We start from the raw sequence: 24,384 nt of genomic DNA, 5'->3' as shown, positions 1-24,384 counted from the left end.
GAACTTGAACCCACCACATTTAACTCTTAAGTCAGTGGTGTGACTGACTGGGCCACAATTGAAACTTTTGCTCATCCCTATCCTTTGTTTAGACCCATTTTTTCTTTCTTTTCTTGTCCTATTACCACACATTTGCTCCGAGCACCCTCTATCCTTTATGTTCTCTATGTCTTAGGGTGGCACAGTGGTGCAGCTAGTAGAGCCACTGCCTCACAGTGCCAGAGACATGGGTTCAATCCTGACCTCGCGTGTTGTCTGTGTGAAGTTGGCATGTTCTCTCTGTGATCATATGGGTTTCCTCTGGGTGCTCCGGTTTCCTCCCACATCCCAAAGATGTGAAGGTTGGTAGGTTAATTGGCCGCTGCAAATTGCCCCCTAGTGAGTAGGTGAGTGATAGAATCTGATGGGTAGTGGGGAGGGAAGTGAGGGAATTGATAGAATATATGGAGAATGGGATTAATGTAGGATGAGTGTAAGTGGATGGTTGATGGCTAGGTTCAGACTCGGTGGGCCGGAGAGCCTGTTTCTGTGCTGAATCTCTCCATGATCCTTTAATCTCTCCTGCAGTCTTCTCTATCACAGACATTCCCTGTTATCCTTTCCTCCCCACCTCACTTCCCCTGCCTCTATGTTTTAGCATCTCTATCGTTTTCTTTAAAAGTTAACTGTTTCTCTCTGTGTAGGCGCTGCTTGACTTGCTGACTGTGTGTGACATTTCCTATTTTACATCAGAATTCTGCCATTTCCAATATTGTCACACTGACTGCATTGGATGAAATAGGAAAGGTTGTGAAGATAATAAGCACAGCCATAGAGTGGCTCAAATGATCTGTTTCTATGCTGTGATTCCGATGTGACTCTAGGTAGTTTCTAATAAACCATACCATGTTACTCTTCTACTCACTGTAATGTAATCGATACTGACTGCTCATTCTCACACCCTGATCCATGCTGCAATGTAAAGCAGGTGATAAAAAATTAACGGCATTACAGTAAAACTATTCCAAAAAAACAAACTGCTGGAGTAACTCAGTGGGTTGAGCAGCATCTGTGGAAGGAAAGAAATGCTGGATGTTTTGGGTCGAGACCTTGCAATAGGACTGAGAGTGCAGAGGGAAATTAGCCAGTGTAAAGGAGAGAGAAGGAAGGGTGAGGCAGGGGCTGGTAGGTGATCAGTGAACCTAAGCGGAGTGAGGGATGACGGGCAGATGAAGCCAGTTAGGGGATGGGAGGGGTGGAGTGGTGAGACAGTGGCAGGGATTGATAGGTGTAAACAAACAAGGGAAAAAAGAGGCAGAAGGAGCCAGGTGGTGGGAAGGGAGGCAGGAAGGGGAGGGAGGGAGGGGGAAGGGGAGGCTGAAGTTAAAGACAGAGGCTGGAGGGTGATAAGTGGAGGCACAAGAAGGGCAAATGACTAGGTAAGGAAGGCGTTGCAGGGTCTCAACCTGAAACATTGACCATTTTTCATCCACAGATGCTGTTTGACCTGCTAAGTTCTTCCAGCAGTTTTTTTGCTCAAGATTCCATCATCTGTAGTCTCTTGTGCCTCCAGTAAAGCTATTTCTGTATCTTTATTCCTAATACTTTAATGTTATTTTTCAGCTCCACCAAAATAAACTAAAAACAAATAAAACCAGTGAATCAGGGAAACTGCAGCCTAGCTAATTAATTAGCCATTGACTGACCACTGAACACTAAAATCAAAACAAAAACAATCTTTTCTTCATTTTGCTTTGACTCTTTAATTGCAGCTGGCCAATACATAAAGTCTGATACTGTGATGGAAACTGACACCTGTTCCACAACCTGTGAAGAGTTCCAACAGATAAAACAGACAGTACTACAGCTAAAGCAGAAGGTAAGGGGATTAATTGGAATTAAATTGTTCATTTCTCAAGACACTTAGTGTGAATGGTAAACATTGTTAAATATAAGGTTACTTAGGTAGCATTATTTGTACTTAGTAACAATGGGAGAACCAGCAGAACTTTAAATGAAAATTTTAAAAAACTAGATGCCGGAAATCTGAAATGAAAACAGAAAATGCTTAGGCTGTCCCTCGGCATCAAGAATGATTTGCTTCCACTCTGGTTTTACCAGTTCTGAGATAGTCGATGTGACCAATGTGGGAAACACAGACTATTGGACTGCTGGGGAGGTGCAGGGTGGCTGTGTAATTTGTGAGGTGCTGCATTCTCTCTGCCCTTACAAAGGGCTTCTGTGTTCTCTGTAAGCATGGACTCAATAATATCCAGAATGCTCTTTCTCCACTTTGAGCAGACATGGTCCAGAGATTCTCCAGAGTCAATAAGGATGTTGCAATTTTTTCAAGGATGCTTAGAGCACACCCTTGAATCTTTTTTCTGTCAATCTGGTAATCTCTATCTGTGATAGAGCTCAGAATGGTGTGTCCATTTTGGGAGCCTGGTGACAGGCATATGAATGATATATCCTGCCAAAGGAATTGACTGAGATTAATACACAAAAAGAACTGGAGGAACTCAGCATGTCAGGCAACATCTATGGAGGGAAATAAACACTCGACGTTTTGGGTCAAGATCCTTTGTCAGGACTGGAAAGGAAGAGAGCAGAAGCCAGACTAAGAAGGTGGGGGGATGGGGAGGAGCACACGCAGTACAACTGAGAGTAACTAGGTTCTCTAAACTTAATGCAGTGGAATACCCATGCTAAAGTACCAGGAAGGAGAAAGATCACCCAGGGTTCCCCATGCTTTCCGATGTAACCTACCATTATGTCCTTTCAGTCTTGTAAATGGTAGGATCAGCAGACTTTAACGTTGTTTTGAGAAACAAAGGACTGCAGATGCTGGAATCTAGATGAAAAACATGATGATGTTGGAGGAACTCAGCAGGCCAAGCAGCATCCGTGGAGAAAAGCAGGCGGTCAACGTTTCGGATCAGGACCCTTCTTCAGGACTCAAATTTTAATGTTTCTTTGATTGGTCTTAATGTCAAAATAGTTGACTGAGTGAGGTAACAGCCCCATTACAGTCAGCTTTTAGTGAAAGTCACCACCTTCAGATCATATGAGGAGAAATTGTAGGTTTCAATTGAAGATACTATATTTGCAGAGAAATTGTATTGTGTTCAAAGGTAGTCATTATATTAGAGAATCTGTGCAGAAACAGCATTAACAGCAAATTAATTCAGTGATTAACCTCAAATTTTATCTTTATTTCAGATCACTTCACTGCCCAACAATGTTGATGATATTAGTAAACAAATATCAAATAGTCAGAAGTTATTTGCTTCCAACAGTTACAATTCCGGATTCATTGGGCTTCCTGGGCCTTCAGGACCTTCAGGTAATAAAACATTCTTCACAATACAACCTGCGATTCTTCATCTCTTTTGGTTCAAATACTGGAAAAGCAAGTTAAAAATTTGGAGGAATGACACAGCAAACCATCATTATTTTGTTCAAAGACTAATTTCAGTGTGAAATAAATTACCAGCAGAGGCTAGTGAAATAGTATGAATTGGATTTAAACATCAACTAAATGCATTTGTGGAGAGAAATGATAAGTCAGTGGGATTGGTTTCTGGAGTAGGAATCAAACAAATAGACACAATGAGCTTGCTTTCATACTCATATAACAGCAAGAAACAGAACAATTTCTGGTTACTTATTGCCTTTATCATAGCAGAATATCCAAAAGCATCTCACAGCAGGATTATCAAAGATAAGATGCCTAGCCACATAACAAGATATTAGAGTGATGGTCAAAAACTTGGCCAAAGATAGAGCTTTTAACAAAGGAGGAAAAAGAGATCGAAAGCCAACGAATTTTAGGGAAGACGTTCCAGAGTCTTTGGCCTTAGCATCTAAAAGCATGAGCACCAATGGTGGAGTAATTAAATTTGAGGATGGATGAAAGGCCAGAATTAGAGGAATACAGATATCTTGGAGGGTTAAAGGGCTAGAAGAAATAGTGAGGTTGTGAGGGACAAGGCCATGGAGGGTTTGGAAAAGCAGCATGAGGATTATAATTCTGAGGTGTTGGTTATCTGGGAGACAACATGGGTCACCAAACAGATTGGTGATTCTGGAGTTTGGAAAGACAGTGATGAAGGTTTCAGCAACTGATGAGATGAGGCAAGAACAGAATTGTATGATGTTATGGAGGTGAAAATATCTGGTCTCAGAGAAAGCATGGGCATGTGGTCTGAAGCTTAGCTTAGGGCAAAATATGTTACTGTGATTGCAAACAGGTTGGTTCAATACCAGGCAGTTGCCAGGAAGAGGCAAGGGAATGGAGACTAAGGACAATGCTCTGATTTACCAAGAGAGTCACAAAGCAAAGGAACAGGCCCTGTGGTCCCATGCCAACCATCAAGCACCCATTTACAGTAATCTCACACTAATCCCAGTTTATTCTCCTCACATTCCCATTAACTCCCCCCCCCCCCAAGTTCTACCACTCACCTATGCAGCTGGAGCAAGTTACAGTGGCCAATTAATCGAGTAACCCAAACATTTTTTGGATGTGAGAGGGAACCAGAGCACCCAGAGGAAATCCACATGGTCACAGGGAGAATGTGCAAATTTCGCACTGGAGGTCAGGATTGAACCCAGGTGGCTGAAACTGTAAGGCAACATATTTAGTTGGTAGAAATTTCTGCTCATGAAACACCAGATTTCATACAAGCTGTCTGAGAATTTGGAGACAGTGAGGGATCAAGAGAGATGTTGGTGAGGTGGAGCTGGGCAACATTGGTATCCGCATGGTCTAGATGATTGGCATCGACCAGAGGTAATAATATGGGTAGTGGAAGAGAAGCTGTTGCTAGTTATTTTCTGATTGCAATTGTCTGGTTAAGAATAGAAAGAGGCAAACATGCTGTCATTCACGCTTGCCTCTTTCCAGTGATGACAGTGGAGAGATGGTTGAGGAGGAAGATATACTCACCTGTCAAAGGTTGCAACCAGGTTGAGAAAGAAGAGAGATCGATTACCTTTGCCAGAATCATACCTGAAAGTTCTTCATGACTTTAAGCAGTGGAGATCTTCCAGAAGTGTATGTATAGATATTTCATATACACTTCAGGAACACACCACACAGTTGTTGAGATTCTGAAATAAAGTTAACCCTAGCTAGCTCAGGAAAGGTCATCATGAAAAATGTTTTTCTTTGCTTTCCCTGTGGAGCTCAGAGGAGCAGGAAACATAGGAAAGGTTTAGGCCTAACATTAAAATAATATAAATTTTGGAGGTACGCAGCAGATCAGGCAGCATATAAAGGGAAAAACAATTAATATTTCAGGTTAATGAATTTGTATTAGAATTAGATGAATGACCTGAGAGATTATGAGAGACTATATTCTATTTCCTTTAAGCCATTGGATGGAAATCAAATACTTTTGTGGGTATGTCACCATTTAGTTTCATCATTTTATCTATCACTGTACTACTCAAAATTAATTTCCTCAGGATATCTGGTTTGCTCTTCCCTTCCTTTGTTGTAAGTACTAATGCAAATTAATTATTGATTTAATGTGCTCACCATTTCCTTATTTTCATTTACAGTAGGACCATTATCTTTTTAAGCGGTTTACATTGACCACTCCCTTTCCCCAAACATCTTTCCTAATCACCAGGATCTGGGCTATACTTTTCCTTGTTGTGCTTTCTCCTTTTAGTTTAATGCTGTCCCTTCATCCTCTTCAGATCTGCAAAATTTTTGTTTGCCAAGTAGATCTCTTCCTCTTAGCTCGTGCTGTATTACATTAAATTGTTTTCTAAACACCTCCCACTGATCTACTGTTGTTTTGCCCATTAACTGATTTTCTAGTTTATTTGGGCAGTCTTTTTTGCCATCTCCTGGAAGTCAGCCTTATTCATCCCTAGGATCCTAACAGCTGTTTTGCACTTCTTCTTTTTGAACACTGCATCAAACTTGATCAGATTATGATTGGTAATAGGTGAATGTTTATGAACCATTAGGTCAGTAGCTAATAAGATATTTTGGGATCATTGAAACCTGGAAGATTTTTAATATTTTTAATAAAATATGTATTTTAACACATCTGGTCCATGGGGAACTGTTACATGTGCTATTGTTGTTTCAGCTGCATCATTAAAACACCGCTTTTCTTCACCTCCATTATTTAATTTTCCATCAGTGATAACTTGGCAATGATAATTACCCAATACTCATTGTTGCCTTTTCTTTCGCTCCTTCCGCTGTAGGACACCAATATCCTTTCTATCATTAAGCAGACAGAGCTATGCACATCTCTGCATGAGGCACCCCATGGAAAAATAAAACTTGCCATCTTATTGCTCTTAAATGAATCTCTACTCATCTAACATAATAATGGCACATTCTTGAAATGTTAATCCACTTTTATACAATCTTGTTTTACCTGATACTATACAGGTCTCCCTGGTCCCAAAGGAAGCACTGGTCCAAAGGGACAAGCAGGACCCCCAGGACCACCAGGACCCAGAGGACTCATGGGACCTATGGGCCCATCTCCTGACATATCTCATATTAAACAGGGAAGAAGAGGTCCAGTGGTCAGTATCTGTTTTCAGAAAAAACTATTCTTTTCCTGAAATGCTGAACTTAATTACTTAATAAACATCAAAGCATTTCAAATACCATTGGGTAAACTTTCACCATGACAGAAGTAAAACTCACTTGCATTGATCAAAGGGAATAGTTGAGAATATAAACTTGTGCTGATCAACTCCCACCAGTTAATTTTACATGCTGAAATTGGAGAGAATCCTTGACATGTCCTCATCAGCAAAACTTCTGTGATGTGTTTCAAATATTGTGAAAGGCTGCATATGTTATTTACCATTAGATTGCCAAAATTGTGTGCCCTATTTTCATTTACTAGTTTTTGTCTGAACAGAAATAGAAATGACGATACTACCAGCATTACAGTGGGCTGGGGTCATACCACTTGATTGAAAAGTCCAGTTGTGACAAGGGGTTAAAAGAATTCTATAAATGCAATAACTATTGGTTCACCAATGGCCTCTGCTAAATGCAGAGCTTCCAGTAAAACTCAGCAAAATGCAATAAGATAGCATATAAAGACACAAGAAATTTTGCAGATGCTGGATGTATCTGGAGCAATACACAAAAAGTGCTGGAAGAAATAGAATTTTTTGCTGCTCCACTGTGAAGGCTCTTCCAGGGATGCCTACCCTGAAGAAGTTTTCCTCCTCTCTTCTTTCCTCCAACACTTTTCGAAGATAGAATATAACTATTGCATTTGCTTTCATTGTGATATAATTGGCTTTATTATTAATGCATCAGTAAATATAGTTAAGCTCAGCTTGGTTCTTTATACTAATACATGGATTGGATTGTTTGCCCTAAAGTACTTGGTGCTAGAGCTTCCAAGACTTTTTACCTGACCTGAACAATTTCTTGTGAGCTGTCAAAATCAGAATTTCCTTGTGCATTTATTACCTTCCGAGTGATGACCAACAGAACTTTAATAATCTCCCAAAGTCAGAAAACAAAAAGCTGCAGATGCTGGATATCCAAAATAAAAACATAAAGTGATGGAAATACCCAACAGGTCAGGCAGCATCAGTGGAGAGAGAAAGAGTCAAAGCTTCAGTTGACCTGAGTATTTTCAGCACTTCTTGTTTTTATTTAATTAATATTTTGTCTGCTTACCTTTTATTATTGCCCGTCCTGTTGAATATCCTTTGTGGTTATTTAATTAATCAAAAATGTATGTACATAAAATTGTTCTTACTCAGCATTTCGCAAATGAAGTATCAATTCATTTCAATTAGTTTCCCCTTTTACATATAGACATCAAGGAATCTTTATTTGTTTGTTTATGGGATGTGGACATTGCGGGCAGCACTAGCATTTATTGCCCATCCCTTATTGCTCCTGAACTGACCAGGCAGTTAAGAGTCAACCACATTGGTGTGACTAGAGTCATATCTGGTCAAATCAGTTAAGGATAGCACATTTCTTTCCCTGAAGGCCATTTTCAGAACAAAAAATACAATAGTTTTGTGCTTTCCACAACTGAGACTAGCTTTGCTTTAAATATTTAATCTTATTTAATTACTTGAATTTAAAATCCCCAATACGGGATTTGAACTTATGTACATCATTGGATCAATGGTCCAGAAACCTGGCTGCTGGTCTGACAGCCGCTATTCTACAATAGTGAACTACATTGATGATAATTCACCGATGTTATTACTTTATTTTTATAGTCTTTTGTTTTAGGATGACAATGAGATTCTATTGCTTGCTCCATTTACATTAGGGTCCACCAGGAGCGTCTGGAAGAGATGGTGCCAAGGTAGGAAAAGCAGCCCACCTGTTTTTTAATGGTAGGATGGATTATCATCAATCAACACATCATTACTTTAATGAACTAAAATGTCCTTTTATTAACATCATCATAGATTTCAATACATTCATTTGAAAATGCTGTTTTATCTCGTCACAGCCTGAAGATCGCTCTGTTTTGTATATTACAACACAGCTCCACATTAAAAATACTCCTAGGTTGCAAAATGCTTTAGGCTATCCTGAGGACGTGAGAGTTACAGTATCTTTCCCTTTACTTTAATGCCTCAAAGGAACAAGCATAGAAACATAGAAAAAATGAGCAAGTGCAGCCCATTTGGTTCTTCAAGCCCACTACACTATTCAATGTGATTATGGCTGATCATCCAAATTCAGTACTCTGTTCAAGTTTTCTCCGCATATCCCTTAATCTCACTAGCCTTAAGAACAACATCTAATTCTTTCTTGCATACAGAGAATTATTGGCTTCAACTGATTTCTGTGGTAGAGATTTCCATCGGTTAACCACTCTCTAGGAGAAGAAACTTCTCCTCTCCTCAGTCTTAAATGGTTTATCCCTTATCCTTAGACTGTGTTCCCTGGACCTGGATTACCCCGGCATTGGGAATATCCTTCCTGCATCTAGTCTATCCAGTCCCATTGGAAATTTGTAGGTTTCTATGAGATCCCTTCTCAATCTTCCATACTATAGTGAATATAAGACTAATTGATCCAAATCTCTCTTCACATATCCGAGATACTTAGCATCTTATGGCAGAGAACTTCAGGGAACACATTCCTAAACAGATATTGCTGGCAGTCAAGGTTCTGCATTGGTAGCAAAATGTTAAATTGATTCCACATATCACAGACACTGGAAAGGAGCTTCATTAAGGGTCTGCCCCAATGGTAAAAGTACATTCTTTTTATGCAGCTTTCACTTATTCCAAACACTAATGTTATTTTCATAAGTGAGAAGCTTCTAACAGCACTTCCAGCACATACTAAGACACAATGATGTCATTGTCTAATATTGTCATGATTGATCTTTCTTTTATCTGTCACTCCCAAAGAGACTCAATCTAATGAATCTAATTATGCTGCTGGAATTGTGGCAAGAGAGTCAGGTCCACAGATTGTCGTCCCATTGTGACTCCTCTCATCCCTCAGAGCAATCCTGGTACATTCCTCATTCAATTAAATGCTTTTAAAGTGGCATTGAACAGATGTGAAATTTTCCTGTCCAGAGACAAGAATGAATATGGATAAAAAAAGATTCTTCTTTTCAAAAAAACAACAGGAAATGACCCAAATGCACCCTCTTTTATACTCGTGCAAACGTGCAGTCAGAGGAATGGAAGGAATCATGAAAATACAGGGGAGAAAAATATTAAAAATCTGTTTGTCCTGATGGCTTGTTGAATGAATATTATATTGAAAGAGACAGGGCAGAGTAAGAAAGTCCCAGACTAAATCCTTGGCACACACATCACAGCCTGGAAATGCAGCCTTTCCTCAGAGCAGGCTATTAATCAGCAAAAAGAAAAACACTACTGTTGCTGGAACATAGAACATAGAACAGTACAGCACAGGAACAGACCCTTCGGCCCGCGATGTTGTGCCAAACTAATTAAGCTAATGACACCTAATCCTTTCTGCCTGCACGTGGTCCATATCCCTCCATTCTCTGCATATTCACTAAAAGCCCCTTAAATGCCTTTATCATATCTCCCTCCACCACCACCTTTGGCAGTGCATTCCAGGCACCCACCGCTCTCTATCTAACTTCTCCTTTGAACTTCTCTATCGCACATCTCCTTTGAACTTTCCTCCTCTCACCTGAAATGCATGCCCTCTAGGATTAGACATTTTGACCCTAGGAAAAAGATACTGTCTCTCTATCTATCTATGCCTCTATCTATCACTCTCTTTCTAGGTCTCTCATAAACATTTTATAAACTTCTATCAGGTCTCCCCTCAGCCTCTGCCGCTCTAGAGAAAACGACACAAGTTTGTCCTACCTCTCCTTATAGCACATGCCCTCTAATCCAGGCAGCATCATGGTAAACCTGTTCTGGACCCTGTCTAAAGCCTCAACATCCTTCCTCCAATGGGGAAACCAGAATTGAATGCAGTACTCCAGATGTGGCCTAACCAGAGTTTTATAAAGTTGCAACATAACTGACTTTTGAACTCAGTGCCTTGACTAATAAAGGCAAGCAAGACATACACTTTCTTTACCAAATAAAGGCAAGCATGCCATATACCTTCTTTACCAGAAATTTGAAACAAAATCAGAACTCTGGACACATTCTGCATTTCCACAAGCATCTGTGGAGACACTACATATTAAATCCTGTTTCAGAGCTGAGAAGTACAAATTAGGTTCCCCTTCTTTGTTCTATTCTTTGACCGCTGCTAAAAAGTACACGTGATCAAGAGAGGATATATCAAGCGAGTAGAGGATCAGAAAATTGTTTTGATGTCCATTGCTGCGATTTGGCCAAATGACATTAAGCCCACTATTTATCGAAAGGCAGAGAATGAGTGGAGTCAACTGTTTGAGACCAGGAACTTTGGAAGTCTAGACATGGCAGGACCTCTTTGGTCCAAAAACAAAAAAAAAACTGCAGATGCTGGAAATCTGAAATAAAACAACAAGTGCTGGAAGTCCTCAGCAGCCCAGGCAGCATCTGCAGAAAGAGAAACAGTTCTAACCAAAGGTTATCTGCTTCAAATTTTATCACTGTGTCTTTCTGCATGGAATCTGCCTGACCTGATCAGAATTTCCAGCACTTTCTGTTTTATTTGAGTACTTTTTTTCTTCAATTTCCCACCCAATAGCTGTCAGATTGATAGAAGACTTCAGCCATGAGTTAGGGTTGCGCTCCAAAGACAGGAGTGGTATATATGAGGGTGGCCTGTAAATCATTCTTGTCATACTACTTTTGTCATCTTTATGAAACACCAAGAAGTTCCAAACATGGCTATACTCTTTGTTACAGACCAACAATAACCAGCATGTGTGCTTATGTTTCATGTGCAATGACAGCATTACAAAGCTTTCACATGTGATTCACGAGGATGTTACCAGGATTGAAGGTTTGAGTTAGAGAGTAGATAGGCTGGGGCTTTTTTTCCCTGGAGCATAGGAGGCTGTGGGGTGACCATATAGAGGTATATTAAATCATGTGGGGCATAGATAGGGTGAATGGTCACAGTCATTTCCCCAAGGTAGGGAAGCATAAGATAAGATAAGATCTTTATTAGTCACATGTACATCGAAACACACAGTGAAATGCATCTTTTGCATAGTGTTCTGGGGGCAGCCTGCAAGTGTCGCCACGCTTCCGGCACCAACATAAAACTAGCATAAAACTATAGAGGGCAGAGATTTAAGGTTAGAGGGGAAAACTTTAAAGGGGATTTGAGGGGCAACTTTTTCACACAGAGGGTGATGGTTATGTGGAACGAGCTGCCAGAGGAAGCTGTAGAGGCAGGTACAATTACAACATATAAAAGACATTTAGACATTTACATGGATAGGAAAGATTTAGAGGGAGATGAGCCACAGTAATATACAGCGTAAGTTACACAGTAATATACCACTTCAGGGAGGAAGTGATGGTGGCAGAACTTTTTGTTTGAGGGGCTGGAGGAAGAACTCCCACTGACCCTGGCCCATGCTGGTGGTGGGAAAGACCTAGCCTGCTATGCCTTGCAGCTGGTGCCTCTGTTAGCCTCTGGTTTCCTAAGAGCTACAGAAAACCAAGTCTACAGCTCATAGATAAAATGGATTCCAAAATCCGAAGACTTGAAGCTCATCTAAAGAAGAAAGTTCTGGATCCACCTCCGTAGAGTTAAGTTTGCAGCAGGTTGGAGACTTGTTGTTTCACAGTTCTTAATCATGTAACCCTCCCTAACCCTCTACTGGCAGCCAATTTTTCCATATCCCCATTCCTGGCCAAACTGCATCTACACCCACTCCCATTTCCATCTGCTGCACTGTTTATCTACATGCATGAAGGAGTGGCAGGACAAATAACTGAAAGAAAATCTCCAGTCTTATCTGATGCAACCTATCATTTGTATTTAATAGCACAAATTGTATAGAAGCTGGAAAATCAAAGACAGTAATAATAATTGTCCTGTCCCATTGCAGGGTGAAAGAGGTGCACCGGGACCGAGGGGATCCCCTGTAAGTGAAACATTTTCAATTTATACTAATCTGTAGAATTTAACAAAAAAGTTACAGTTTTAAAAATATTATAAATGCACAATACTTTAGTAATACACGAACATGTAATTAAAGGAGAAGGACCTCCTATATTGCTTTATTAATATAATTAACTATTAAAATGCAACAAGTGTACTAGCGAGCAAGTTCCTATCTTCCAAAGGGGAAGCTCTGCTTAGGATACACCCATGCATCCCTGATTGCTGGTCTAAACCCATTCAAGAATGGTTATTTGCTAAAAGCATGAAAGTACATACACTTAAAACATTTAATGACCCTACATGACTATCAATGCCACCAGAAGGATTCAAAGTTTCATTTTGAAGTTTTAAGAGCCAGCATATAATAAAGTTACCATCTGTTAATAGAGAGCACACTTTCAAATCTTCCTTTGTATTTGAAGAGAAATACTTGGGATGTTTATTAACTCTACTGCAGCACAATGTTCAGGCAAAGGAAGATCAGTAAATTCACCAACTTGGGCTTACCTTGAAATCATCATCAGCATTGTAAGGCAATGTGATTCCTGCTCTCAAGGGCAGAAGTATCAACTCTGCCAAGGTTATTGGAATCTGCTCCTTGTGAATAATCAGGCTCACCTCCAGATGAGATCAGGTATATCTTTTGTATAAGACCTCAAGAAGATGGCAGCGGATTGATGGAAGGAGATGAGTCGGGCCTGTATTGTAAGTGTCAGTATTGACCACATAGCTATTCAATGTGCAAAAAAACATCAGCGGGACAAGAAGAAGTGAGCCAGCTACTATCAAAACCAATATTTATTGCTGGCCCTTAACTAGACTTAAAAAGATGGTGTTCCTTCTCTCCATAAGAGGCATTGAAGCTGAAGAGTACTTGAACATATTACAAGTGGAAATAAACAGCCTTACAACTCCTCAAGCCTGTTCCACCATTTAGTATAATTATGGATAATCCTAATTAAGCAAAATTGTTCCAACAATCCTAAAAGTATTTGCAAAACTGTACACTCATTGATACTTAGAAGCAATTAGGTTGCATATTCAAAACTAATACTTAGAAATTATTGATTGCAGGGTCCACCAGGGTCCTTTGATTTTTTGCTTCTGATGTTGGCAGACATTAGAAATGACATTGCAGAGCTCCAATTGAAGGCTTTCGGCCGTGGAAATCATGCAACTGTGGAGGAGCCACAGAGTCATGAGATTTCTGACTGGGGATCAGGTGAAGACCACAGACACAGAGGTCCATCACAGGAATTCCCAAAGAGACCAACAGCATGGAAGTGAAATGACTTTCAAAACTGCTTCGTAATTCTTTTCTATTGGGACCAGACTGAAGGGATTGAACCAGTGAGGATGTAATAAATTTTGCTTTGCTGTTGTAGAATTTTATTTCGTTATCAGTATCAAAGAACTACTTTTATTAAGGGTTATAATTGAGATAACGTCTAGAGTTTTAACATAGTTCCATTATATAACAGATCAGATTGACAAATTCTGAGCAAATATTCTGTTGCATTTAACAGTTCAGAACTGTGGGAGAAGGAATTGTGTACATTTTCCCTAATACAAGCAATTGCAGTATCTTGCTTCTCTAGCAAAACGTAACTAACATTTTTAGTTTTGTACATGATTTCTGTATTTAGGAATTGCTGGCACTTTTATAAATAGGTTATACTAGATTGTTCACCAGACCAGAAATTACAAGGTAGGTTAAGTTGAATAAAGTCCTTCTGTAAATTTAAATTCTTCCAGAATAATAATCCTGCTGTCCACCAAGCAATTTCTTCAATTCCAGTTTCCACATCTCAATCATCATTTTTAAGCAAACAATGCCATGACCTTTGCTTCTGACCTGTCTTGAGCTTCTTTAACTCCGTTGCTGAAATATTGTGAATCTTTGAAGGAATTTTCAGATAAGGACAGATGGAGCTGCACTACATCTTCTACTGCAGCTTGGCCTGAGTGGGCTAATCATTGTTTCTCCACCTCAAGCCTTTACACTTTCTAGAAGAGAACTCTGTCCACCCCCTCTTTTGGCATTGACCTCATCTTCTCCATAATTCCCTTGGGCTATTATACATTGGTAAACATTACTGACCATTGTGTCATCCAGTAGGTTAGAGCATTTATAGTATATTTCCTAAAATATTCCTCTCTGGTATACTAACAACGGCTTCCCGCTCTAGCACCCAAAAGCACCACATACTTTGTATTCAAACTTTCATCCATGCATCAGTCCAGTTGAATAGCCTATCATCTGTCATGTGGACCTGCATTCTGTGAAACTGTCCTTTATATGAGATTGGCCATCTGAAATTAAGAGATTTCTGTGTTAGGTTATTCCATTATACACTTGTGCTTTTTTCTGCCTTGCAATTATGCTTTATGGTACAAGGAACCATACTATTTTAAAATCTGATGTTTTCTCACATGCAATCTTTCCAAAATGATGTTTGGACCACAGGGCTTAAATTACAAAGTGGGGTTATACTTTTGAAGTTTTAGGGGAGCAGGTGAAATAGGAGAGAAACTATTTATGCTGTCTGGCATGCTGAGGCCAAAGGACATCTTCTAAATATTACAGCCATCTCTTTCAGAAGATAGAAAACAACTTTATGTGCAAAACTGTTGTTTCAATGTAACAACTGTTAGAAATTGAAAACTCTCTACATAAACAAGCAATGGTTTACTTTGAATCTAAGAGAGATTCTTGTTAATCAATGGTGTGAAGGGATGGGATTAAAACATGCCTATAGAATTAGGTAATGGATCAATTATGATCCTGGTGACTAGGGTAACAGACATAAGTACCTAAATATCCTCATATTCCTATTTCTTATGCTCTCTCCCTTGGTTGGCAATCTTCTAAGTTGTCCAATATATTTGATATGTATGCTACTTGCATATTGTTAACTGAACACTAGATGGCAATGTCAGAAGCAAGCTGAAGGTTACACATTAACTGCTTCTGTTATGAGAATTTTCAATGAGGTCCAGAAATAAAAGAGGAGTTGGTTATTACCATGTCAAATTGATTATTCATTCAGGCATAATAATAACATGATTAGATATTAAATACTCTATCTGACATCAAAATGCAGGAGCACCCCATCATGCACACTAGTACACACCCACATCAATATGTATTCCAACACAAAACATATTGAGAGTAAAATACAGAACAAAATTGACATGTGGATGCACACACTTCTTAAAATGGTTGGAAATATGGTCTTGTCATAATCAATACCTTGTTTTGTCAGAGAGGCAGGTACAAGATCTCAGGACAAGACACCTATTTCTATCTATTAGACAATGTCTTTGTCCACATCATCTGCACCATGACAGGAGATAATGACTGCTGTCCTGACCACTGCCTAATATTCTCTGACATCTAAACCAACTTGACCATTAAAATACAAGGTGATTAGTGATGTTATTGCTGTGACCACTGCTTTTCACAAATAATATTAATGACTTGGATTTGAGAGTGCAGGTAATGATTTCAAGATATACAGATCACATAAAACTTGAGAGCATATTAAACAGACAGGAGAACAGTATTAGACAGCAAGGGACATTGTTAATACAGCAAATGGGAAGTGATGCTTTTGGTGGAATTATGAGTAGAGGCATTATAGTATGAAGGCTATTAACTCTAAAGGTGATGCAGGAACAAAGACACCTGGATGCATTTGTGGAATTCTTTGAAGTCAGCAGGACAGATTGAATAATTGTCTTAAGCCATCATGGGATAGACGGTGCCCATATGACCCATTGACTCCATACCAACACCCTATTGAAAAATCCAGTCAATCCCATTTCCCCACTTTATCCCCATAATCCTGCAAGTTTATTTCCCTCAAAAGCCTTTTGAAATCATTGATCATCTCCACTTCAACAAGCCTCAGAGGCAAAGAGCTCCAGATCATCACCATTCACAATGTAAAAATGTTCTTCCTCACTTTATCCTTGTATTTTTTGCTGCAACCTTAAAACTGTGTCCCTAAACATGGAATTGGAATTGGTTTATTATTGTCACTTGTACCAAGGTACAGTGAAAAGCTTGTCTTGCATGCTGTTCATACAGATCAATTCATTATACAGCGCATCGAGGTAGTACAGGGGAAAACAATAACAGAATGCAGAATAAAGTGTAACAGCTACAGGGAAAGTGCAGTGCAGGCGGACAATAAGGTACAAGGTCATAACGAGGTGGATTGTGAGGTCAAGAGTCCATCTTATCATACTAGAGAACCATTCAATAGTCTTTTAACAGCAGGATAGAAGCTGTCCCTGAGCCTGGTGGTACGTGCTTTCAGGCTTTTGTATCTTCTGCCTGATGGGAGAGGGGAGAAGAGAGAATATCTGGGATGGGTGGGGTCTTTGATTATGCTGGCTGCTTTACTGAGGCAGTGAGAAGTATAGACAGAGTCCATGGAGGGGAGGCTGGTTTCCGTGATGTGCTGAGCTGCATCCACAACTCTCTACAGTTTCTTGTGGTCACGGGCAGAACAGTTGCCATACCAAGCCATGATGCATCCAAATAGCATGATTTCTATGATGCATTGATAAAAATTGGTAAGGGTCAACGGGGACATGCCAAATTTCTTTAGCCTCCTGAGGAAGTAGAGGCACTGTTGTGAACATTTGCATTGCTCTTGCATCCAATGAGTAGAGACTCAAAGAGCCAAAGTGTCTCTTGTGCTGTTATCAGTCTTTGAAGTATACCAGTAAATATGCATGCGTGTGCATGCACGCGCGCGCGCACACACACACACACACACACACACACACACACACACGCACACACGCACACACACACACACACACACACACGCACACACGCACACGCACACGCACACGCACATAGAGTCCTTTTTGGATCCTTTAAAATTTTGTGCAACCTTCTTACAGACAACATCAGACATCAAGATGTTTTATAACCCTGACACTTAGGTCTTTTGATTAAAGTGACTCAAATTTAGTTTATTTTTCTGCAAATTGGTTGCTGGAAACTTGGTCAGTATAAGCCAATTTGAACACATAAACAGAGCTCAGCTTTCATATCTGCAGATAGTTTGTTTTAAAATTTATAATATTCTTCAGTGAAAAGTCCTTCAACCAGTTTTACATTTCACAGATGGGGCACCTCATCTAAATGATAGAAACGCTGACTGTGCAGTACTTTAGCAGCATCGTTCAGCATTGTATTGTACTGCCAATGCTTAGTCTCTGCTTAATTCCTGGACTGGCTGCTTCTACCATTTCAGCTTGACTCTTCTGTAGGTACTAAGACTGTGTAAGAGTGACTCTGTAAAGTTCTTCGACATTACTTTCTGGAGAGTTATACAGTGATAACTTGATACCCACTGGTTGACTATAAAACGAAGGAAAACACAATTTTAGGATAATCATAAAACAAGTTACTTTGTATAGAATCATCTATAATAACCTGAAGCAGAACTCAGAATTCTAGGAGCATTTTTTCTTCACTTTATGGAAAGAACAACATTTATTACTCATCCCAGATTGCCTTAGAGTTTGCTGGTGATCTGTCTTCTTGAATCTCTGCAGTTTTTCTTGTGAAGGTGTGTTTGGGTAGAATTCAGGGACATGGACCCAACAATGATGAAAGAACAGTGATTTATTTTCAACTCTGGATGGTGTATGACTTGAAGGGGAAATTGCAGGCGGTATTATTCCCAATCATCTGTTCTTTTTTTTAAATTTCATGTATCCAGCATTCTGCGGTAATTTATTTAAGCTTTAAACAGAAAACAATGTGTTTTTTTAATTTTGGAGTAATTACATAGATTGCAAAGAAATTAGAAATTGGGTACTGTTAGAATTTAAAGACAACTATTTATCAGAGTTCAAGATAACTGCTGCCTCACAGTTCCAGTGACCTGTGTTCAATACTAATGTCTGATGTTGTCTGTAAGGAGTTTGCACATTTTCCCTGTGATGGTAGGAGTTTCCCCAGGTGCACGATTTCCTCTTATCTGGACACAAGTGTTGGTAGGTTAATTAACCGCTCTAAATTGTTCCGAGTATGTAATTGAATGGTAGAATCTTGGGAGGAATTGATAGGGATTTAGGGAGAATAAAATAGGATTACTGTAAATGGGTGCTTGATAGCTAGCAAGGGCTCAGTGGGCCAAAGGACTTGTTTCATGCTGTCAGACTCTGTGACTTTACAATTGCCTATGAAAGCACAGAAACATTCCAACACTTGTCCTATCAATTATGGAAAATGATAACTCTTCACATTATAAGTCTTTACATATAATTATCTTTCATTTTAAATTTAACCCATGTATTTACTGCAATTGCTTAAAATGAGAACACCAGGCATTTATTTTGAGTGAAGCTAAAGAAACCTACTGCAAATGCTTGTAATGAGAAAGAGGAACAGAAAGTGTTGGAAATACTCAGCAGGTCAGGCACTGTTGCAGTTCATGGCTGTGCTGTGTGGAGCGTGAGACAAGCAAAAATTAACATTGTAGGCTGGGAATCTTTTCAGCAAAACCTCTGAGCTTTTGAGCAGTGCTGGGTCAGGGGAAAGGGAATAGGAGTGCGGGGAAAGTGAGGAATAACAGGGAAGCTCTGTGGTGGGTGGAAGGCAGGAGAGATTAAATAACGGAAGGGATAATGGGACAAGGTGAAACAAAATGGTAATGATGCATGAAGAAACAAATATGGATCCATGATTATTGTACATGAGAATAGCAGTTAAAGCTTTCATTAGAACTTTTGTTCTAAATTGAAAGATGCGTTGGTGTTCTATATCTGCTATGTAAGAGACTGAGATCAGAGGGATTAGTGTGAGAGTATGACAAGGCATGTAAATAATAACCAACCAGGAGCTTTGGGTCACAGTTAAAGTCTGAAGACAGGTGTTCTTCAAAGCAATCACTCAATTGACAACTGATCCTCCCAGTGTATTGAAGTTTGCATTACTAGCAGTAAATGCAGCAGATGAATTAGAAAGAGGAACAATTAAACTGTTGCATCCTCTGCAGGGGGCCCAAGATGGTGGGAAGAGGTCATTAGGGAGGGTTTGCATCTCCTGTGCCAATAGGGAATGCCATTATGGGAAGAGGATGGAGTATTGGAGCTGACTGAAGAGTGGTCCAGGTAGACAGTGTTCCCAGTGGCAGAGAGGGAAAGATGTACTTGGCGATGTTCTCACACTGAAGGAGACACAAGTGGCCAAGGATGATATATTGAATGTGGTGTGGAAGGTAAAGTCAAAGGAATCATTCAGTCTAGCAGAAAAAAGACAAAGCAGGAGCAGAAAGGGAACAGGCAAGGTCAAGGCCCTAGCAACCACTGTATAGGGAAATCCTTAGTTATATATAAAAATGAGTGATATTGGAAACAAAATATGTTCTAAATACCTTGTAAAAAGAAGCTAAAAGATCCTGGCATTTTGTGCATTTCTCTTGTTCAGTTTTGGATCAAAGAATTAAAATCCTAAAGATCTTATTTTTAGTTGCATTATGTGAAGGAAACATTTTACCAGCATTTCAATAACCAAGGATAAATACTTTTAGGAGAGGATGCAATAAGTTTTAAACACAAAATAAAATCTTGAGTGAGGAAGAGAGTCTGTTCCTCATGGGTGAAAAATGAAGTTGAAAATAAGAGTTGTATTTGAGAGCTGGAACGTTTAGTTCAAAGACCCGAGCTTCCAGTAGGATACATCATGGAGGGGCCACAACATAAATTTACAACAAAATAATGCTAATTCAATGATCTGTTTTCCAGTTTAAAAAAAGGCAGTGCAATACCATTGACAGTTTAGAACATCCATTATTTTATGTTCACTACTCAGACTGGAACGATCAGTGCTAGAGACAAAAATGGGACCAAGGTATTACACAAATTACAAAGCATTTAGTATGTACAAATATCGGAAAGGGATAAACATACTCTTCTATCGTGTCTCAAACAGCAACAGTGCTTTTACTGAGGGCTTCAGATGGTCAAAATTTGTAATTTTCAATACTTTTATTTTTAACCATATAAGTTAAATGAAATATTGTATTATGATATTCTTTTGATTCCTTGTACCTACCTTGTAAATAAATCTGACTCACAATTTTGGATAAAATATTCCATTCCAATAATATTCTATTTTATTTATTTTACTCCACACTTCTTTTGACAGCCAGAATGCAGAGGCTCCCTATTTCAAGAATTCCCAATCTTTATGCTCCAAAGGGAGTCATTGCTTCATGGATTTATCTTAACATGGAGATCTTTAGACAGTTTGTCACAGTCAAAAGTCTTTTTAACTGTTAACCAATCAGAGACATTAAAAAACAAATCAAATGGACGTGGAAGAGCTCACAGGTCTGGGAAGGGTTGTCACGGCAATCTAGGTGAGCAACTGCAGCGTAATATTGTGCAAGATACACACTGCAGTCACAATGCCCAAGCAGTGTAAAGACTGAACGTTCAAGGTGGTGGATGGTTACCCTGCTGTTTCACACCTTAGTTTCCAAAAATACACTTTATTCATAATATATGGGCCAAACACGGGCAACCATTGTGAATGCACTGGCTGGAAGTGCTGCTTTGCCTACAATGGGAATGAATATTTTAGAAAGGACAGGATACTGAATTAGACAAATATGCACTGACCTCCACAAGAGAGATTGCAAAGCCTCCCAAAAGAATTTACTTTACTGTTTTGTATATCAGACTTCTTTCTCAGGGAGTGAATGAGGTCACAGGCAAAGAAGATTATGATCTGAGGAAATTCGGTGACCTTGTATTATTTTCACACCATCCCAATCTTCCCCTCACAAGGCACTGTAAGTGAACTTGCACTGATGTTCAGTGGTGTGTTGGTTATGTTACAGGTTGAGTAATCCAGAAGCCTGGACCAGGAAAACAAGGAACATGCATTCAAATACTGCAATGTCAATGTGAAAATATGATTTAAGTGAAAGGGGCCATCAATCTGTCCCATTGTCATAAAAAAAGGTATATTTTTTTAAAAACCTGCAACTGCTGGAAATCTGAAATAAAAAGAGAAAATGCTGGAAACACTCAGCAGATCAGGCAGCATCTGTGGAAAGAGAAAAAGTTGACGTTTCAGATCTAGGACCCTTGCATCAGAATTGGGAAAGAGAGAAACTCTAAGTAACAGAGAAGGTGGAGGAGGGGGATGGTTGGAACAAAGGGAATTTCTCTGACAGGTTGAAATAGAATGACCTAACGTGTCAATGAAGATCAGTGTAAGCTGCTTTGTGTGTGTAATGTGCTGTGAATGCAGAGGCTGTGGGAAATGCTCAAAAAAGAGAAAAGCTGAGCGAAAATGATAGCAGGCAAATATAATTGGTTCTCAAACAAGTAGAAAGCAATAGTGAATTATACAAAGTTGAAGAATTCGATATTAAGTGCAGCAGGCTAAAATATGCCCAGACAGAAGGTGATGTGTTGCTTGTCAAGCTTGCATTAGGCCTTGTTGTAATAGTGCAGGAAGCCACAGATAGAAGAAGTTAGAGTGGGAGTGGAATGGTGGGATGGCAGACAAACAAAAGCTCAGGATCACTTCTGCAAACTGAGAGCAGGTGCTCTGCAGAGCCATCACCCAACCTGTGTTCAGTTTCTCCAGTGCAGGGAGACCGCATTGTGAGCACCAGATGCAGTACATGAGACTGGAAGAAGTGCAAGTGAATCTCTGCCTTACTCCACTTGTGTCCTTGCATGATGAGAAGGGAAGAAGTGAAAAGACAGAAATTGCACCTCTTGTGATTGCGCGGGAAAGTGCCATACAACAAGGAGTGGTAGGCAGAACAGAAGAACAGAACAAGGGATTGTGAAGGGAGATTCTTTTGAAATGCTGATGGGGAGGGGAATGTGTGTTTGGTGGTGGAATATTGTTTGAACTGGATGGTCCTTTGAATGTGAAGGCTGGTAAGGTGAGGACCAGAGAACTCTATTCTTCTGTCCAGAAGGAGAAGGGGTGAGAGCAGAGCTGCAGGAGATAGATGAGATGAGGTTAAGGGCTCTGTCTGCTATGGTAGAGGGGAAACCGTGGTTCAGGAAGAAGGAAGACATTTCAGAGGCACGTGCAAAATATCTTATCACTGGATCAAATGTGTCTGAGAGGAACTGAGAGAAAGGAATGGAGTCCTTACAGGAAGCAGGATGGGAAGAAGTATGATTAAGGTAGCTCTGGGAGTCTGTGGGTTTGTAGTGGATGCCCACTCTGTCCCCTGAGATTGAGACAGAGATCCAGAAAAGGAAAGGAACAATTAGAAGTAGTCTATATAAAGGTGAGAGCAGGGTGGAAATTGACAATAGGGGCATTAATGCCAATGGAAGAAAAAAATGTCTTTAATCAATTTTGCCTACCTGTGACTTCAACCTGCTTAATGCTTAACTGTCCTCTGGTGTGAATGAGGAAAACAATATTAGAACGACAGGAAGAGGACTTCTTTAGCAACTAGGGAAAAACAATGGATGATCTTTGTTTAAAAGCCAGGCGGTCCAAATGGATCTGTTGGGTGATACTAAGTTAATTAAATGGAAGCTCAGGGCTCCCAAGCATATGCTGTAGTCCAGTCTTCTGCTCTCTCAAGACCAGCAATGAATTGTTACATAAGAACATAAGAAATGGGAGCAGGAGTAGGCCATCTGTCCCGTCGAGCCTGCTCTGCCATTCAATAAGATCATGGCTGATCTGATCGTGGACTCAAATCCACCTACCTGCCTTTTCCCCATAACCCTTAGTTCTCCTACTATGGAAAAACCTATCTAACTGTGACTTAAATATATTTAATGAGGTAGCCTCTACTGCTTCCCTGGGCAGAGAATTCCACAGATTCACTAATCTCTGGGAAAAGAAGTTTCTCCTCATCTCCATCCTAAATCTATTCCCCCGAATCTTGAGGCTATGTCTCCTAGTTCAAGTCTCATCTTGATGTTGGACTCCTCATGGAGTCTCGTGCAGGGCACAGACTTCTTAAGGTTGTCCAGCACTTTGACTGGGAAATCTGCTTATTAAGCCTGTGCCAGGATAACTTGGCACAGCCAAGTCCAGCCAACCCATTGAACCACTTGCAGAGAGAATGGTCTGCATAAGTAAATTAACTATAAACTCAATTGATCTCCATATGTTTAATTGCTGTAATTGAGTTCATGTTTTAATATTTTGATTATTTTTAAAAAATAATTGATTTTGCATTTTTCAGAGTGATTTTATTTTTGAAGACGGTGCTTTTGACAGTCAATGGGGCAGAGTCTTTCAACTAATGAGACAGACCAGTCGGCACAGCTGTCACTTTGACACAGAGAGGCCCTGTGTTACTTTGGGTCTCTCCAATCAGCTGAGAGCTAGCTGCCCAAAAGAAGGCTGTACCCAGAGACCCACAACTAGAAAGAGCAAGCTCTGACGGCAGGCGACCAGAGTACTCATGTGGCTCAACAACACTGCATTCCCCACCCACATCCCCACCCCTAAAAATGTTGGCTTTTCCAGCAATTCCCACACTGTTGGATGAAAAATAAATAAAGACCACACAGATTACCTGTATCTGGCAAATATAGACTGACACTACTAATATCTGCAATTTTTCTTATAGTCTAGACTTAATTGAATGTTTGACTAACCAGAGCTCTGGCTGACAGAAATTTTCACATCTGTTATCTGCATTTGGACCATTGACATTTTCACCAACTTTCCCATGTTTCATGAGTTAAATGCTCTACTAATTCCATTGCTTCTTTCTCTAAATATTTGGTGGTCCCTTTTATACTGCACATTTTAATACTCTTAGTCTAAACTTTTATTACTCAGAGGTTGGAATGCTCCACCCGAACATACAGATGGATAGCTCCTC

General features: G+C 39.8%; 1 protein-coding gene across 2 annotated transcripts in view; it reads left to right on the top strand.

Annotated features, from left to right (window-relative positions):
* Nucleotides 1-13,867, top strand: part of ccbe1 (collagen and calcium binding EGF domains 1) — a 259,242-nt gene extending 245,375 nt beyond the window's left edge. For both annotated transcript variants that reach the window (XM_052045498.1, XM_052045489.1), the window contains exons 6-11: nt 1,752-1,858; nt 3,202-3,325; nt 6,401-6,540; nt 8,277-8,312; nt 12,465-12,500; nt 13,595-13,867. In XM_052045498.1, coding sequence (XP_051901458.1) covers nt 1,752-1,858; nt 3,202-3,325; nt 6,401-6,540; nt 8,277-8,312; nt 12,465-12,500; nt 13,595-13,807 — 656 coding nt within the window. In that variant the 3' untranslated portion in view covers nt 13,808-13,867. The remainder of the gene's footprint in view (nt 1-1,751; nt 1,859-3,201; nt 3,326-6,400; nt 6,541-8,276; nt 8,313-12,464; nt 12,501-13,594) is intronic.
* The last annotated feature ends 10,517 nt before the right edge of the window (nt 13,868-24,384 follow it).

The sequence above is a fragment of the Pristis pectinata genome, chromosome 2 (genome assembly GCF_009764475.1).
Source record: "Pristis pectinata isolate sPriPec2 chromosome 2, sPriPec2.1.pri, whole genome shotgun sequence".
In the NCBI taxonomy this organism is placed as follows: Eukaryota; Metazoa; Chordata; class Chondrichthyes; order Rhinopristiformes; family Pristidae; genus Pristis; species Pristis pectinata.
This window is presented reverse-complemented; position numbering and strand designations above follow the sequence as displayed.